At 39.8% G+C, this 17,469-nt stretch overlaps 1 protein-coding gene across 5 annotated transcripts in view; it reads left to right on the top strand.

Annotated features, from left to right (window-relative positions):
* The window catches only part of ZNF652 (zinc finger protein 652), a 70,353-nt gene extending 55,429 nt beyond the window's left edge, over positions 1 to 14,924 (top strand). For 4 of the 5 annotated variants that reach the window (XM_064271190.1, XM_064271189.1, XM_023553607.2 and 1 more), the window contains exon 6: positions 5,661 to 14,924. In XM_064271190.1, the coding sequence (XP_064127260.1) occupies positions 5,661 to 6,172 (512 nt within the window). In that variant the 3' untranslated portion in view covers positions 6,173 to 14,924. The remainder of the gene's footprint in view (positions 1 to 5,660) is intronic. The other variant, XM_064271192.1, reaches the window with a different exon arrangement.
* The last annotated feature ends 2,545 nt before the right edge of the window (positions 14,925 to 17,469 follow it).

Genomic DNA, 17,469 nt, shown 5'->3' with positions numbered 1-17,469 from the left:
GAGTCAAATGAACTTGGGGATTGATTGGATATGAGTGGTGTGGGGGCGAAGAATCAAGGGTTAGTCTCAGATTTGGGGCTTGGATACCATTTGCCAAGATAGAGAATAGTGGAGGGAGGAGCAGCTTTGCTAGGTAGGAGGATGTGTCTAATTTTGTCTTGTTAGTTTTCAGGTATTTATGGGCCATTTGGGGAGACTCTGGTGGCACAGTGGTTAAGAGGTACAGCTGCTAACCAAAAGGTTTGCAGTTCGAATCCACCAGGCACTCTTTGGAAACTGTATGGGGCAGTTCTACTCTGTCCTGTAGGGTCACTATGAGTCGGAATCAACTCAACAGCAATGGGTTTGGTTTTTTTTTTTTTTTTAATGGGCTGTTCAGGAGCCCCGGTGGCGTAGTGGTTAAGACATAGGCTGTTAACCAAAAGGTGGCCTGTTCAAATCCTCCAGCCACTCCTTGGAAACCCTAGTAGGCAGTTCTTCTCTGTTCTGTAGGGTCATTATGAGTCAGAATCAACTCCACGGCAGTAGGTTAGGGGCCATTCAAGTGGAGATGTCCAGTAGGCAGTTTGAAAAATGGTTTGAAGCTTAAGCGAGAGATTTAGGCTAGCTGTATAGATACGGATCTCTGATGCCACTCAAGAATACATACTAAGCAGAATGGAATGCTTGTCTTTGTTGGCCAGATGGCCCTTTCCCTTGAGCAGTATAAGAGGCAACTAGTCAAATTCCTGATCTTTTCTGTCTTCCCTGCAGATTCTCTGCCTTCATTTATAATGACCTTTCTTCGGATTCATCATAATACTGTTTCTTACAGTTAGGTTGCCTTTATCTCTGTGTAATCGTTAGGTTAATCTTTAGATGCATTGATTTATTTTCCTAGTTACCTCAGTGGACTTGGCTGCTACTATAGCTTCCAGCCACCGATTTACCAGCTCTTCCTTAAAGTGGAGCATTGTACAGGCGGTTGATCTTCAGTGTTACATTTTGATACTTCTTTATTTCAGCCGCAGTATAGTCTTACCTTGAGGCTTCAGGAGAACCTTAACGTCAGCACAGTTAAGAGATGGGGCCATCTACTCTGAATAATGTTAGAGGTGGGTGCGATTGTGAGTTTAGGCCAAGTCAAGGTCTGGAACAACCACATGTGAAAATTTTGGTAGGACATCAAGAAATGAATAAAAGATAATTAAGCAGTAAAAGGGACTCATTTTAATTTGAATCCATGGATTTGTGGTGGACCAGTTCTAATAGTTTTTGGTTTTTCTATGGCAAGTCACTATAGGCTAGAAGACTACAAAAGAAAGATGATTAGAAAGATCCAGGATTGGCGAACAACAGAAAGCTAAACGTCATACATTCAGTACGCTTCCAGTGAATACATACGTTCATGAATAAAGTGGTATACCTAAGAAGTGATTAGTGAAGCTAGTGGAGAGGTTTGCTTATACTATAAAAAAAAAAAAATTCTGTGTAATAATTCAAAGATTAGGTCATTCACTCTGCATATTACTCTGTTTCTATGTGGCTGTGGGAGTGAAGAATAATAAATCTGGAGAGTCAAGGAGAAGGTAGGTAAGAGCTTTGATAGGTTATCAAATAGGTATGCTTTTTAAAACACTTTATCATACAAGTAAATAATGTTTATTTTAGAAAACCAGATAATGTAAATAAGCATAAAGAATAAAGTAAAATATCACCCGTAGTTACCAGCACCTAGAGATAGTTGCTGGTAACATTTGTTGTATTTCTTTCCATATTTTTTTCTATGCATGTTTTTTCCTTAAAAGGAGATAATACTAAGAGGCTATCATAAAATTAATAAAGTTTCTTTTTGACACTCTGGAAAAAAAAGTAGATAATGCTATGCATACATTTTTATAACTTGTTCGTTTTGCTTAATATATGTTTTCATGTTAATTTTTAAATTTCTATACTTGTAACACTTTTTAATGGCACTTTGTCTCAGGTGGATGTACCATAATTTATTTAATGAATTTTATTTCACATAGAATTTGAAGTTTTCAGGATGATTGGAAGAGGGTGAAAAGGAAGGAAAACAACCTGGGCTCAGAATTTATCTAGAAAAATGAATATGCATCACAGAGTGAGCCTAGCAGTGGCAGTGAATGGGAAACAGAAAAGTATTATAGTACTAGTGGTTAAGGAGCGCTGGTGGCGCAATGGTCAGGCTCTTGGCTGCTAACCGAAAGGTTGGTGATTCAAACCTACCCAGCGGCTCCATGGGAGAAAAGCCCTGACCATCTGTTCCTGTAAAGAATTGTTGCTGTTGTTGTGTGCCTTCAGGTGGTTTCTGACTCATAACGACCCTATATGACAGAGTAGAACTGCCCCATGGGGTTTCCTAGACTGTAATCTTTATAGGAGCGGTGTTTTCGAAGTCCAAAACCAAAAAGTAAGCTATGTACTAAGGATTATATATGAATAAGCACAAAGACCACCACTCGTCTTTCAGTTTATCATATAGTGGCGGCTTGTGTTTTGCTGTGATGCTGGAAGCTATGCCACTGGTATTTCAAATACCAGCAGGGTCACTGTCCAGCTTGGCAGGGCAGGCTTCAGCAGAGTTGCCAGACTAAGACAGACTAGGAAGAAAGACATAGTGATCTACTTCTGATCATTTCACGATCCATCCTGAAGTACAATGCTGTCAGTGATAGGATAATATCCATACGTCTATAAGGAAAACCAGTTACTACGACTATTATTCAAATTTACACAGCAACCGCTGAGCCCAAAGCTGAAGAAACTGAAGATTTTTACCAACTTCTGCAGTCTGAAATTGATCAAACATGCAGTCAAGTTGCATTGATAATTACTGGTGATTGGAATATGAAAGTTGGAAACGAAGAAGGATTAGTTTTTAGAAAATATGGCCTTGGTGATAGAAATGGCACCGGAGATCACATGATAGAATTTTGCAAGACCAATGACTTTTTCACAGCACATAACCTTTTTCAGCAACACAAATGGCAACTATACACTTGGGCCTCACCAGATAGAATACACAGGAATCAAATCAACTACATCTGTGGAAAAAGACGATGGAGAAGCTCAATAGGATCAGCCAGAACAAGGCCAGGAGCTGACTACAGAACAGACCATCAATTACGCATATGCAAGTTCAAGTTGAAGCTGAAGAAGATGAAAACAAATCCATAAGAACCAAAGTACAACCTTGAGTAAATTCCACCTGAATTTAGAGACCATCTCAGGAATAGATTTGATGCATTGAACACTAATGATGGAAGACGAGACAAGTTGTGAAATGACATCATACATGAAGAAAGCAAAAGGTCATTAAAAATACAGGAAAGAAAGAAAAGACCAAAATTGATGTCGGAAGAGACCCTGAAACTTGCTCTTGAATATAGAGTATCTAAAGTGAATGGAGGAAATGATGTAGTAAAAGAGCTGAACAGAAGATTTCAGAGGGCAGCTTGAGAAGACAAAGTGTTATAATGAAATATGCAGAGACCTGGAGTTAGAAAACCAAAAGGGAAGAGCACACTAGGCATTTCTCAGGCTGGAAGAATTGAGGAAAAAAGTCAAGCTTCACGGTGCAATATTGAAGGATTCTACCGGGAAAATACTGAATGACACAGGAAGCATCAAAAGAAGTTGGAAAGAATACACAGAGTCACTGGACCAAAAAGAAGTGGTTGACCTTCAGCCATTTCAGGACGTAACATATGATCAAGAACCGGTGATACTGAAGAAGGAAGTCCAAGCTGCACTGAAGGCATTGGCGAAAAACAAGTCTCCAGGAATTGATGGAATACCAACTGAGATATTTCAACAAACAGATGCAGCGCTGGAGGTGCTCACTCACCTATGTCAGGAAATTTGGAAGGCAGCTACCGGGCCAACTGACTGAAAGAATCCGTATTTTTGCCTATTCTAAAGAAAGGTGATCCAACAGAATGCGGAAATTATTGAACAATATCGTTAATATCACACACAAGTAAAATTTTACTGAAGAGCATTCAAAAGTGGTTGCAGCAGTACCTCAGCAGGGAACTGCCAGAAGTTCAAGCTGGATTCAGAAGAGGACATGGAACAAGGGATATCATTGCTACAGTCAGGTAGATCTTGGCTGAAAGCAGAGAATACCAGAAAGATGTTTACCTGTGTTTTATGGACTATGCAAAGGCATTCGACTGTGTGGATCGTAACAAATGATGGATAACATTGCAAAGAATGGGAATTCCAGAACGCTTAATTGTGCTCAGGAGGAACCTGTACATAGACCAAAAGGCAGTTGTTCGAACAGAAGAAGGGGCTACTAAGTGGTTGAAAATCAGAAAAGGTATGTATTAGGGTTGTATCCTCTGACCATACTTATTCAATTTGTATGCTGAGCAAATAGTCCAAGAAGCTGGACTATATGAAGAAGAACGTGGCATCAGGATTGGAGGAAGACTTATTAACAACCTGTAATATGCAGATGACACAACCTTGCTTGTTGGAAGTGAAGAGGGCTTGAGCACTTACTGACGAAGGTCAAAGGCTATAGCCTTCACTATGGATTACACTTCAAGATAAAGAAAATCCTCATAACTGGACCAATAAGTGAGAGCATGATAAAAGGAGATAATATTGTAGTCATCAAGAATTTCATTTTACTTGGATCCACAATCAACCCCCACGGAAGCAGCGGTCAAGAAATCAAACATTGTATTGCAGTGGGCCAATCTGCTGCAAGAGACGTCTTTAAAATATTAGAAAACAATTTGAGGACTAAAGTTTGCCTGACCCAAATCATGGTATTTTCAGTCACCTCATATGCGTATGAAAGCTAAACAGTGAATAAGGAAAACCAAAGAAAAATTGATGCCTTTGAGTTATGGTGTTGGTGAAGAACATTGATTATACCATGGACTACCAAAAGAACAAACAAATTTATATTGGAAGAAGTACAGCCAGAATGCTCTTAGAAGCCAGGATGGTGAGACTTGGTCTCACATACTTTGGACATGTTATCAGGAGGAACCAATCCCTGGAGAAGGACATCATGCTTGTTAAATAGAGGGCCAGTGAAAAAGAGGAAGACCCTCAACAAGATTGACACAGTGGCTGCAACAGTGGGCTCAAACGTAGCAATGATTTTGAGGATGGCGCGGGACCGGGCAGTGTTCCCTTCTATTGTACATAGGGTCGCTGTGACTCAGAACCAACTCCACGGCATCTAACAACAGCAAAACGTGAAGAGACAGATTTGCTCCATGGGGTATTTGGAACAAAGTCTTACTTTGGGTTGGAATGTCAGAAGTTGCTTACAGATTAACTTGGCTAAACTGAAATGAAGGATTCATCTGTGGTGTTAGTTACAGGAAAGCCACTTGAACAACTATTCATGTAAGATGTGAAATTTGCGTAGGAAGTGAAGGATCACTACTTGTAAATACCGCTTTTTTAAAAAAAAAAACCAAACCCAGATGGTAGGTTATGTATAAGTTTTACTCATATCTGCTCTGATTTGGTAAGTCCCAAATTTGGGGGACTCCTTTATGATTCTTAGAACATAATATGCAATAAGGGGGATGAGTGGTAATCTCCTTTTTTAATATGAGGAATAGTATGAGCACATAATTACTGTCTGGCATGTTAATCATTTTTTTGCGTGTCTGTGTTCATCTCAGGAGAGAAACCCTTTATCTGTGAAATCTGTGGCAAAAGCTTCACCAGCCGCCCCAACATGAAGAGGCACCGCAGAACTCACACAGGCGAGAAGCCCTATCCATGTGATGTGTGTGGCCAGCGGTTTCGCTTCTCCAACATGCTTAAGGCCCACAAGGAGAAGTGCTTTCGGGTGACCAGCCCTGTGAATGTGCCACCTGCTGTCCAGATCCCACTTACAACTTCCCCAGCCACCCCAGTTCCTTCTGTGGTGAACACACCCACAACCCCAGTCCCTCCAATCAATATGAATCCTGTAAGCACTCTTCCCCCTCGGCCTATCCCCCACCCCTTCTCACACCTTCACATCCACCCACACCCTCACCACCCACACCACCTTCCCATCCCTCCAGTCCCTCACCTCCCCCCACCTCCAGCTCTCTTTAAGAGCGAGCCTTTAAATCATAGAGGCCAGAGTGAGGACAACTTTCTGCGGCACCTGGCGGAGAAGAACAGTTCAGCACAGCATCATTAACATCCGTCTCCTCAAGTGTGTTCTCCAGGAATTGAGTTCCTATATGTGACTTGCAAGGAGGGAGTTGGTGAGCATTTCTGTAGCTGTCAGACTCTCCTCAGCCCTCACCAAGAGCTTTGCCATTGTCTTGGTAGATCAGAAGATCCAAGGGAATGAACCAGAAGACAACCTTGAGCTCCCAGAGGAAACTGTCATCTAACCAGGGGAACCACTGAACTAACGCCCAATTTGCTTGCATTTTCTGGTGACTTTTATAAATTTCAAATACTAAGACTTGTGAAATTTTATAATTTCATATCAGCTGATGAGGTATGCTTGCTTTTATATCCTGGACTTCTCCTCAAAGAGGGGACAGGCCTGGTGTCCTTTGTACTAATCGGGAAGGCTGTGAGATTAATCCAGAGCATTAATTGTATCACTGTGTATCGTAAGGAATTCTTTTCAGCTTTTGGTGCTGGCTGCAGTGTTGGGCTGGCCACGTATCACAGTATATCAAGCATTATAGAGAAAGACAAAAATTTTCTTCTTTGTGTAGCTCTCCTAATGCACTCTTTATTTTACTACAGAAATTATTTTAGAGTTTTTGTATAGACTTCTTTAGTAGTCTGTTTCTAAAATGGAAATGTATTTCAATAAGCGGTGTAATTTTTTCAGTGTAGCTGGACCTATGTTGTAAAATAGAAAAAAATTTTTATAATCATCAAAATGTGATTCTTAAAGATGGATATAACTTCTATAGTTCAAAATTATTCTTACATCCGTACAACGCAAAGGTGCTTCAGAGACTAGATGTATCTGAGAGGGTCTCCAGACCAGGTTACTACAAAAATGAGGTTTTGCTTTCAGAACTTAGCATATGTTCTTGGTAGTTTTGATTCCCTACTTAATACTTAAATGCCTGTTAGGCTCACTGACGTGCTCCTGTCCTCCGTGTTTCATTTGATTTAGTCAGTGCGTGAAGTGAACTGAGTTGCAGAGGGTTGGGCCTTGTTCTAGGGAGGTCACCTAAGAGCTGGCATGTTTTGAAAATCTGAGTAAAGCTGTTCACCATCAAGAGGAGGAAGTAGTGGAGATTGTTTCATTTCAGTCACACCTATTGCTCACGTCCTTTTATGGGATGACAGATTAAGTCTCCTGTAATACACTGCCCATTTTGAGGTTGCTTTATTTTTTTAGAATTGTTGTAAGAAGATAAAATAGTAAACTGAAATCACAAACAATGTTGCTGATAGTGACTGAAGAGAAATTGGGTGAGAACACAAATTGGACACGAGTTTTAAACTATCGGTTATATCACTGAATATATCCACAACTTTGAGCTATACTAACACGATTTAACTTGTAGTGAGGGAAACTCCGAAGTTCTGCTGCTCTGTTTTCTGCAAATAATTACGTGATCCTGTCGTTCATAGCTGGTAAGGACAGCAGCCCTCCAATACCTTTTAGGCAGGTTAGTTTTTTAAAGTTTGGGGAACTTCAAAAGAGAATGGTCAATCAGGAGCCTGTTACAGGAAAGGCTGAACAGAAGGACTCACACGCTGGTTATATTTAACTGATCAGTTGATCCAGACCTGACTCAGTACAGCTAACTAACACTTTTGTATTTCTTCATCTTAGAGAACTGAGTTCTAGCCAAGGCTAGATCTCTCTCTTTTCATTTTTTATCTTCAAATTCGTTCATTCCTCCTTTTTTCCATGGGCTATTGAATCATTGCCTGAATCGGAATCCTGGCTTTTATTTATTTTTAATTTTTAAGTTAAATGTGCAGATATGCTTCAAGCACTTTTCTGGCTGATTAACTCTGTGGTAAGAGAGAAAATGGAACTCTTTCGATTGAAGCTAAGTTACTATTTTAAAAATATCACATTCTCTATTAGTATTTTGGTTTAATATTTCCAGATTTCTTCCTTCTGATTATTGCCTTTGTCTTCTATAGTGAGCATAGGAAAATTTTGGAATGAGGCAGAGAAGTACCTCAGACATACTTTTCTTCCTGTTTTGGATGTCGGTTTTAAAGAATGTTAGTATTTGGTATACCTGGGTATATCCAGGTACCCAAGCCAGCAAGGAAAGTTAATTCTTTGCTTATGACTGTTATATATTTAGTAGCTACTGCTCCCCTCCCCCCAGTCTCCTTTGCATTCCATGACCAGTTTGTGAATCTACATTTTTACATAGACATGTCACTATTTCATGATCAAGCCTGTTATATTAAAATGGTTGGGGGGGGAAAAAGATGTAAATTATACCTCAGTTAATTGGCTATATCTTATTTTGTTCTAAATAAATTTACAGTATTAGGCAGCAATTCCGAATTCTAGACTTGAGATCACTGAATCAACCATTTAATTTAATGAGGTGTACTATAATTATACACTGGAAAATTCAGGTAGTCATCTTTGATTTTTACATTCAAGTGAATATAGCCATAAGAAAATATCTGCTATATAGGAAAACAAAAGTATTAAGCAAATAATCACCACCATCCTTAACAGAAGCAAAAAGGATTTTTTTAAAAATCGGCATTGTCACACAGTATAATTCTTACTGAAAGTGTTGTGGAACAGTCTGTAAACACCTAGTTTTTTTCCCCTGACTTAGGACTTGTGGTCTTCAGGAGAACTGCTCAGAAACTTAATGACTCCTTATCAGTGTCGTATTAAATGTGAATAATGAAATGCATTAAGAATCTTCATGACATTAATGCTTCCGAATATAAGAACTGCAGGATTAAGCCTTAAACATACGTATCGTCAGGTTTAACATGCTCAAAACTCAGACTCAGGGTTGAAAATTTGGTTGGGGTCCTTTACGACGATAAAAGGTGCGTTACATGGCATGTTCCCTCCCACATACGCTACAGCATCCTGTGACTTCTTCAGAACTTATCACCTACTTGCTATCTGTTTGTGAATAGAAGACCTATGGAGCAGTTTGAGTTCTCAGCCTTTATCTGTACTTATGTCAGTCTTTTAAAGACAACAAAGGCCACATTTCAGCATTATATTGATATCAGTTGAGGCTGTCTCCCATTACTTAATTGTACTGTCTTCAAAGGCTTGTATCATTGCTAGGAGTAAGACCTATTTGAGGAAAATTCACAGGGACTTTTTTGAGTTGACGTTGCATTTTTGTGTCATTGCATCTCATTATTCTTTTCTCATTGATTTATCATTCAAATATAAACTCTTCTTGGCCTTAATGAAAGGCTACTGCTTTATCAAATTGTGTCAGGTAGGCTCATGCTGAGTTAGATTTTAAAATTTGAATAAAGAAGATGAACAGCTTAAATGCATGTGGCTTCGTTTCCACATATATTTGTGATTTAATTCTTATTTTTAGCAAGCAGGGGAGGCTTCCACATAAAACTTAACCATAGTTCAAAGAAACCTTTGCAATTCAGTTACTTATACTTTTATAGTCCACCATTTACATGAACTGTTTTAAATTAATGACTGAGCATGGACGTTACCATAGTTGTACCATCTTTCTAAAGCTACACTTGCTGGAAATACCTTTTATTGTGGTAGAACTCTCCTATAATTTGATTGTCCCTCAGTGTCCTTCCTCACTGAAGGCAAAATGCTCTGAAGAGATGCTTGTAAACTTTGAATTTCTTACTTCCTGAAAAATTTTTTTAAAGTTTTTATGTTTACTGAAAGGATGTGTATGTCTAGTTTTATTTTGATTTCACTGGAAGTTTTAAATTTTGAAAAAACAAAGCAGAGATAGAAATCCATTGCTAATGTATATATATTTACGCCATCTTGCAGATTTCAGTTAGTAAAACAGAATGGTGGGTGGGTTTTAATGTTTTTTTTAAAAAAAGCTAAAATTAGAGAAACCCTTCTGTTTGAGCTACTGTATAGAAAAGACAACTTTTATTGCATTGCCGACTCACGTGATGAGCATTTTGATGCTGTCCTAGACAGTATGGGAAGTATTTAATGCAAAAGGGGATGTTACATTTAAAAATTTTATCAACTATCTACCATTAAAAAATCAACTCACTTTAATTCTTCCAACTGTAAAATTGAACAAGCAAATATTGGGTTTTAATTTTCCTTTGTCTAAACCAAGATAGGAAATTTCTCAAAAGATCCTTTTTTCAGGAGCGAAAGGTCATAAGCCATTAGAGATAGTGGCATTATTATGCAATAACAGCACCCTAACTAACTAACCTGCTCCTGTTATCTGTAGCATGTGTAATAAATAATGACCTTTCAACCCTGAACACTACCTCGATAAAGCAAACCAGAGATCCTCTCTATACTTTCTATGGAAGCCATAAAAGTTGCCATCAATATATCCACTTTACAGTTCTATACTTTTATACTCTCTAGACTTTTTATAGACTTTACGATCAGATCTTTTTGTCTTAGAGGATAGGTTTTGCAAGATTCAAAGGAAAGTCAAATTCCTTGGTTGTCCCAACTTTAAAGATAATGTACCATTTCTCAAATTCTCCATTTAAGTCAAAACTATTTTGCAGAGTTGCATATCAGGAAAACAAACTTCTCTTTCTTGTTTCTTAAGTAGAAGCTACATTCTTGTAAGAAACTACTTATGAAGTAGATTTCTAACTTGATGCTCTATGTGTTATTCAATAACGTATGTATTGTCACAATGTTCCTGGAGTTGTTTTTATTTCTTTATGGCAGATAAGTGAGTATACACCTCTCTTCTAATCCTCTGTTTTCTCACTGCAGCTTCAGTGTCTCTCACTCTGTTCTTGAGTGCCTTCAAAAAGCCAGCATCCTGGAACATTTTCTTCCTGGTCTAAATCCTACCTCTGATTATTTCATTCTCCATGAGTATTGGAATTCACCCTTATTCCAATTGGTTTAGCTCTACAGACTAGGTGTAAAACCTTGGATATTAATTTTGAACGTATTTGTTTTGTTCTCCCATGTCATTTAGATTACATTTTTAACTTTTATTTATATCTTATTTCTTCACATATTACAGCTCTAATGATGAAAGATTTTATCCTTATCTTACTCTTTGCTTTCTTTTCTTTTGCCGGAAACGAGACGTTCCTTTAAGATGAAAGGTCATTGCGTATCTCTTTTGGACATCTTCTTCTCATCTTAAGTCTTCCTAAATGCCTCCCCTTTCTGAGGAAGGGATCCTGACTGCTGCTGTTGCTCTGCCCTGTTCCCACCTGGTCTCTCTCCCCAAGAACATTTTGTAAGGTTGTACCCAATTCTTTTTTTGTATTAATTCAGAATTGCTCTGTGTTTATCAGAAGTCCTTTATTGATTCTTGATCTCTCTCATCCCCATTTCCCTCAAAAACCTCCAGTTACTTGATTTTCTAGTTTTTCTCATTTAATTAATTTTCAAAGTATGATTAATATAATATGTGAAGGGTATAATAAAAAGGGGGTTGCAGTGTGTTCTCCATGTGATATGAGTATCTTATTGAGAAAACATTTTAGCAATTGGCTCATCTTTCACAGCCAAAATTGAATTTGTGCTTTGTAACCAGTCCCTTGCTCCCTTTTGGTTCTCCTCCAAAACCGAAAACAAATGAAACTCTTTAAAATGAGAAAATTTGATTATGTTGTTGTGGTGGTGTTTTTTGTTTGTTTTGTTTTAAGTGAATGAAAGAATGCTATTGGGTATTTTGGCCTTAGTCAAAATCTTTTCTTACTGACTTAAAATCTCACGTCTCTTTTCTTAAAGCTAATAATACTCAGGTTTTCAAGACTGACTAACCACATGAGAGTGGGAGTCTTAAGAAGGCAGCTCTTAATAAATTCATAATCTTTTGTTCTTGTGATAGCTTGTTTTTGGTTGGACAGTGCAAAATTGTGAGAATTGGCTATGTTTGATAATGAATAAATTCAGCACATTTGAAGGCTATTTGGGAAGACTAGTTTACAAAATGCAAAAGATAGATTTCTATGTTACAGAAGTAACAAAGATTTCTTGTTGTTTTAAAATACTTTTTGCTTTAATTTGCCTTGCTTTTCCCCCACTAATGACCTAGAAATAGATCTCTTTCAGGTAGTAACTGGCTACCTACAATATCTAAAATTTGTGGCTTTTCCCTTCAGAGTCCCAGACAATAAACCAGTGGAGAGCCATCCTTGGTTCACATTCTTTGAGACAGACTGTTGACTTGTTTTATATCTTTAATAGGAAACCTTTGGTACAAGTATCAGAGAGAGTCCTTATCCCTAAGAAATGTCCCCCAGATTTCCACTTCCAGGTTACTTTCACACTAGTGACTTCAGCATCTCTGGTGAGGTCAGGGATCTCACAAATTATTTGAAAGGGACTTTGGAAGGTGTAGAAAGTAGGCATGGGACAAGAATGGGTAGAAGCTGAATTTTGCTTAACTTCAAAAGGAAACTGAGTAACTTGCAATGCTAGCTGATTTGATCAACTAAAGAGCCTGTCTCTGTACTGGCTGTGCCAAAGAATCTAATTGTTTCTGAATACTAGCTCCTCTGAATGAACACAGCATCCTACCTACCTGTTTTTACAGCTGACAGGGACCGTGTGATCAGAAGGACTGAGACTCCAACTCACTTCCTGCACGGGACTCAAGACTGTGCTTGATTGCTTTTTAAAGTTGGTGGGAAGTAGTTTATTCTCCTAGAACCTCTAACCTTCCTAGAAATACCTTTTCTACGCTTGATTATTCATCTTATTACTGGGTTAAAAAAGAAACTGTGGCATAATTTTGATGTTTACTTCTAAAGTTGTATCCCGAGCCTCCGAAAATCTGATGGTTTTCTCAATCTTCCGTGATAAGTTTCAATACGTGTTTTATTTATTTCTAGACATGGGCTGTGTGATTCTCTTTCATCAGCAGTACTGGCTTTGTCCACAAGGGAGCAATAAAGTACTATAGCTTCTTTATGCTCCACCTTTTGAAGAAAGATGCCACTTCTAAATCTCTTTTATACGATATCCTCTCTCAGCTCAGTGCTTCTTTATATATTTTGATTTTTAAGACATTTCCCCCCATAACTAAGTGCAGTCATTGCCCAGCCCACAGCAAAAATTGATGTGAAGGCCCGGAGTGCCTTGGATTCATAAAGTGGGTCAGGTATCTAAATAGCTTGTTAAATAACAGTGCCTGGAGATTAAAATCCAGGACCTTTCCATGGAGGATCCATCATGTGCTAAGTGCCAGAGCAGGAAGGCTACTGTCCTTACTTTCTTCCAAGGCTCACCCCCACCACAGACTGTCACATCTCTGAGAAGGACGAGAGAGACAGGGCTAAGTGTGGAGTATGAGTGAGGAAATGCTTTGTCTTCTCTGCTCCAGATGGATTATCTGTTACACCAGGGAGCAAGTCATCGAGGTCACACACTGCATTCTGACCTGTGGGAGGTCCCCTGCAGCAGGTACTCCTCCACGTGCAAATTCCGGTTTGGTGCTTCCTGTCTTGGGGCTCCTTCTCTGGCAGAATCAGTCACTGGAGCATCTTCCCAGTAAGCAGGTCAGTAATCAGCTGAGGGGAAACACCAGAAGTAAATATTTAACCTATAGAGCCAGGAGGTATTCATACCTGGAATGGCTTTCTTAACTGATTTCTGCCTGATCCCCTTTCCCCAAGCCAAGTCTGACCCTGAGCAATACTAGCCACAGGTAGATAGTGGTGTCTACTCATAACTCCAACACTTGACAAAAACCAAAACTGAAGCTGTGATTGGTCTAGGTAGCAGGTGGTCAGGTGTAATTTGTTTATTTTTGTTGTTCCCTACAGTACTGAAATCACTTGCACTTTTCCTCATTTCTTAAAAAAAAAAAAAAAATCCAGTTTGCTTGCCAGGAATTGTTTAGCATTAGGTTTACAAAGCTTGTTGTTGAATGTTGATTATTTGTCCAAAGGAGTTTGACAAAACAGAAGCTGCTTGGTCCCTGTTCTGCCTGCTAGGTCATAAGGATTAAGGCCACGTGGCTGGGGTACTTATGTCAAGTCCAGAATAGGGCAGTGTCCCTCTCCTACCTCTCTGCGGAGACACAATTGAAGGTCAGGTTGGACTTAGTGTAGGGCGGGTACCTCTCATGCTGCACAGAAGTTTAGAGGAGTCTTTCAGTTGTGGAGGTGACAGGTAGGTAGCACAGGGTCTCTTAAGATGGGAAGGATACCAGGGAGAGGAGAGATGCTTGGCCCCAGGGAGTTGCAGTGAAGTGGAACTGAGCTCCCCTCCTGAATCTCCAAACTAGCCCACTTTGCTTAGCTTCCCTGAGTCACTTTTTTCCAGCATCCTGTCAGATCCCTCAGTGTACTGATTTTCCCCCTTGTGTTAACTATTATCAATATTTTTTTTTTTTTTAGCAATTGAAATGCACTTTTTTTTTATTATTTCAACTCAATCATGATTTTAAGTATAAAAAATTTATAGATTGTTTAAACTACTTTTTTGTGTATTTTTAACCACTCGATGTAGCATTGTATATTTTATTCTTGTGAGACTCTGGTACAAGGTGTGCCGCTTCATGATATTCCGGAGATGCTGGGCCTTTGGATGTGTACGGTAACCAACTTAATGCTAATGTTCAAAGTATAAAAAAAAAAAAAAGTAGCCATATCCATTGTGTGTCCTTCTTTCTTCACTGCATTTCTTCTTCACCCTTGGTTGACAACATTGTGAGGCCTCCTTGTTTAATGAATTGCCTTTTTGATGTAAGAGCAACAATCCTGATTTGCTATCAGTTGTTGTTTCTCTGGTAATGGTAATGGGCTGCCTCAGCCCACAAACCCTGCCCAGCCTCTTTATGAATGATCTTTTAAGGCTGCTGACCAAAGTTAGAGTGATTCCTTGCCTTTTTGCAGTGCTGCCTGGCTGGGGCCTGATTGGTTGCCGTAGCACTTCTCTGTCCAGCTGAGCAAAAAGCTGAAAATACCTAGAGCACAGTGTTTGCAGAGAAGATCAGGATTGGGTTCTGAACCAGCTAGAAAGAAAAATAAGCACAGATGGAAACAGTTTATAAAGTACATTCAGTGACAAGCTTTGGATGTAAAATATGGCACTTGGGACGAAATTCCTTTCCCTGCTTCACCAGCTTGTATCCCGACATTCATTCATGCATTTACTCTACAGAGGTTAACTGGGCGCTCAGTATCTGCTGCGCCCTGTTCTCCCCACTGCGATTCAGCGGTAAACAAGACTGAGCTTACATTCCAGTGGAGGAAACCTGACAACAAACAAATAAATAATTATCTGCGATGACATCAGGTGGTGTGGTCCCTGTGGAAAGTCTCGCCTTCAGGAATGTTACTGTAGCCTGCTGTAGGAGACACATTTCTGTCACAAGGCGTTCGGGACCCACCCAGTTTTGTTCCTTCTCAGGATTTCAGTGAGGGAGTTTTTTTTAGCATATAGAAAGAAAATCTTACTGCTCAGGTTTCCCTTTGTTTGAAATCTCTTAGAATGCACAAAACCACCCACATCATAGAATTACCCCTCTTACTCTCTGCCATCCTGTATCTGTGACAAGATAACTGATGTTAACGCACTGTTTCTTCTGAGGTAGGGATTAGATACTCCCGTTCCCCACCTATATATGCTAAATCAGTGGTTTTCCGACTTTGGATCATGAGCCATAGAAAGAAATATATTTTACCAATTATTTGCTATTCAGTACACATATACGGGATGTCTGGTGGCACAGTGGTTAAGAGCCCAGCTGCTAACCAAAGAGGTCGGCAGTTTGAATTCACCAGCCACTCCTTGGAAGCCCTATGAGGCAGTTTTACTTTGCCCTATAGGGTCTTTATGACTCCACGGCAATAGGTTGATTCATTTAAGTTTTTTACACATGTACATGAACTTACATAAACGAATCAAAACTTTTAAGGAAAAATACCTTTGTATGTGCTATATTCGAGTATTTTCTAGTCTTTTAAATGCTGATCACAAGCCACTAAATTTTAAGACCCACCGATGGGTCCTGGAGCCCTGGTGCTAACCAAGAGTTTGGTAGTTTATATCCACCAGCTACTCCTTGGAAACCCTTTGGGGGCAGTTCTACAGTCTCCTATAGGAATCAACTCGACAGCAATTGGTTTGGTTTTTTTGGTTAATAGTTCCTACCTACAGTTTGCAAATCCTGTACTAAAGCAGTATATGTATATTACTTCATCCAGTCCTTTTCCAACAGCAGCCTGAATTCAATCCATATTGAATTTTCAGGTTCTTCTAGCTGGATCTTCCAACATCAGCCTATGCGTTTCTATTTCTGAGTCCAAACTCTGGGGCCCCCTTCACAGATTAGTCATTGCTCATTCCAGTGCCCTGCAGTGGAGACAGTCCAAATCCCAGGCACGTTGCATAGTCCTTTCCTCATGGGAACTACAACCCACCACCACTACCAGGGTAACTAGAACTAGGTTGTTCTAATTTAAATATAACCTCCCTTTTCAAGGTCTCCATGGTAAATTGATAAAATGGTCCACATGCATGTCTCCTGTGTCCACACCCTTTTGTAGTGTGAAGTTGCCCCTCCTCCCATCAAGCCCCCAGTAGGAGGTGTGGCCATTCACTCCCTTGAACCTGGGCCAGTCTTATGACTCGATTTGACCAACAGATTGTGGCAAAAGTGATGTGCAAGTTCTGAAGCCTATGTCTCAAGACACCTTGCAGCTTCCATCTTCTTTCTCTTGGAACCTGCCTGCCAGTAAAGAAGCTCAGATTAGACTACTGAGTGATGAGAGACTGAATGGAGAGAGGTCCCAGTGTCCCTGCCTAGGCTCCAGACATGTGGTGAGGACTTCTCAGACCCTCCAGCTTAGCTGACCCACCAGCCAAACGCATACCCAGGAGATAACCTGAGTGGGCCTCATCCAATCAGTTGAATAAGAGCAAGACCGAGGTTTCCCTGAGGAAGAAGAAATTCCACCTATGGACCGCAGCATCACCTCTTATCCAAGTGTTTTCCACCCTACTGGTCTGTCCTACAAATTTTAGGTTTACCAAGTGTAAAAATGTCATGGCGGGGGCGGTGTCTGACCTCCTCTAATTTCACAAGGGGGAAGGAAAATCAAGATCAATAGCCCAAGGCTGATTTCCTGTGAGGCAGAGGTCAGAAATGTGTCCTCCCTCTCCCCTTTTTACCAATTCTGACAACAACTGTACCTCCCACAGCACACTTTACTTCTGTGCTGGGTTCAATAATTGGCTGCAACGGCCACACACAACTCACAGACCATACTCGGTTATGGGGTTTATTAGGGAAATAACAGGTTACGATTCAGGTTCAGGAACACTCAGGATGCAGTTCTTCCCTCAGGGCAGCTTCTCAGCCATGCCTGAAGGCACACCTCTTTCTG

This window comes from Loxodonta africana, chromosome 18 (assembly GCF_030014295.1).
Source record: "Loxodonta africana isolate mLoxAfr1 chromosome 18, mLoxAfr1.hap2, whole genome shotgun sequence".
Lineage (NCBI taxonomy): Eukaryota > Metazoa > Chordata > Mammalia > Proboscidea > Elephantidae > Loxodonta > Loxodonta africana.
This window is presented reverse-complemented; position numbering and strand designations above follow the sequence as displayed.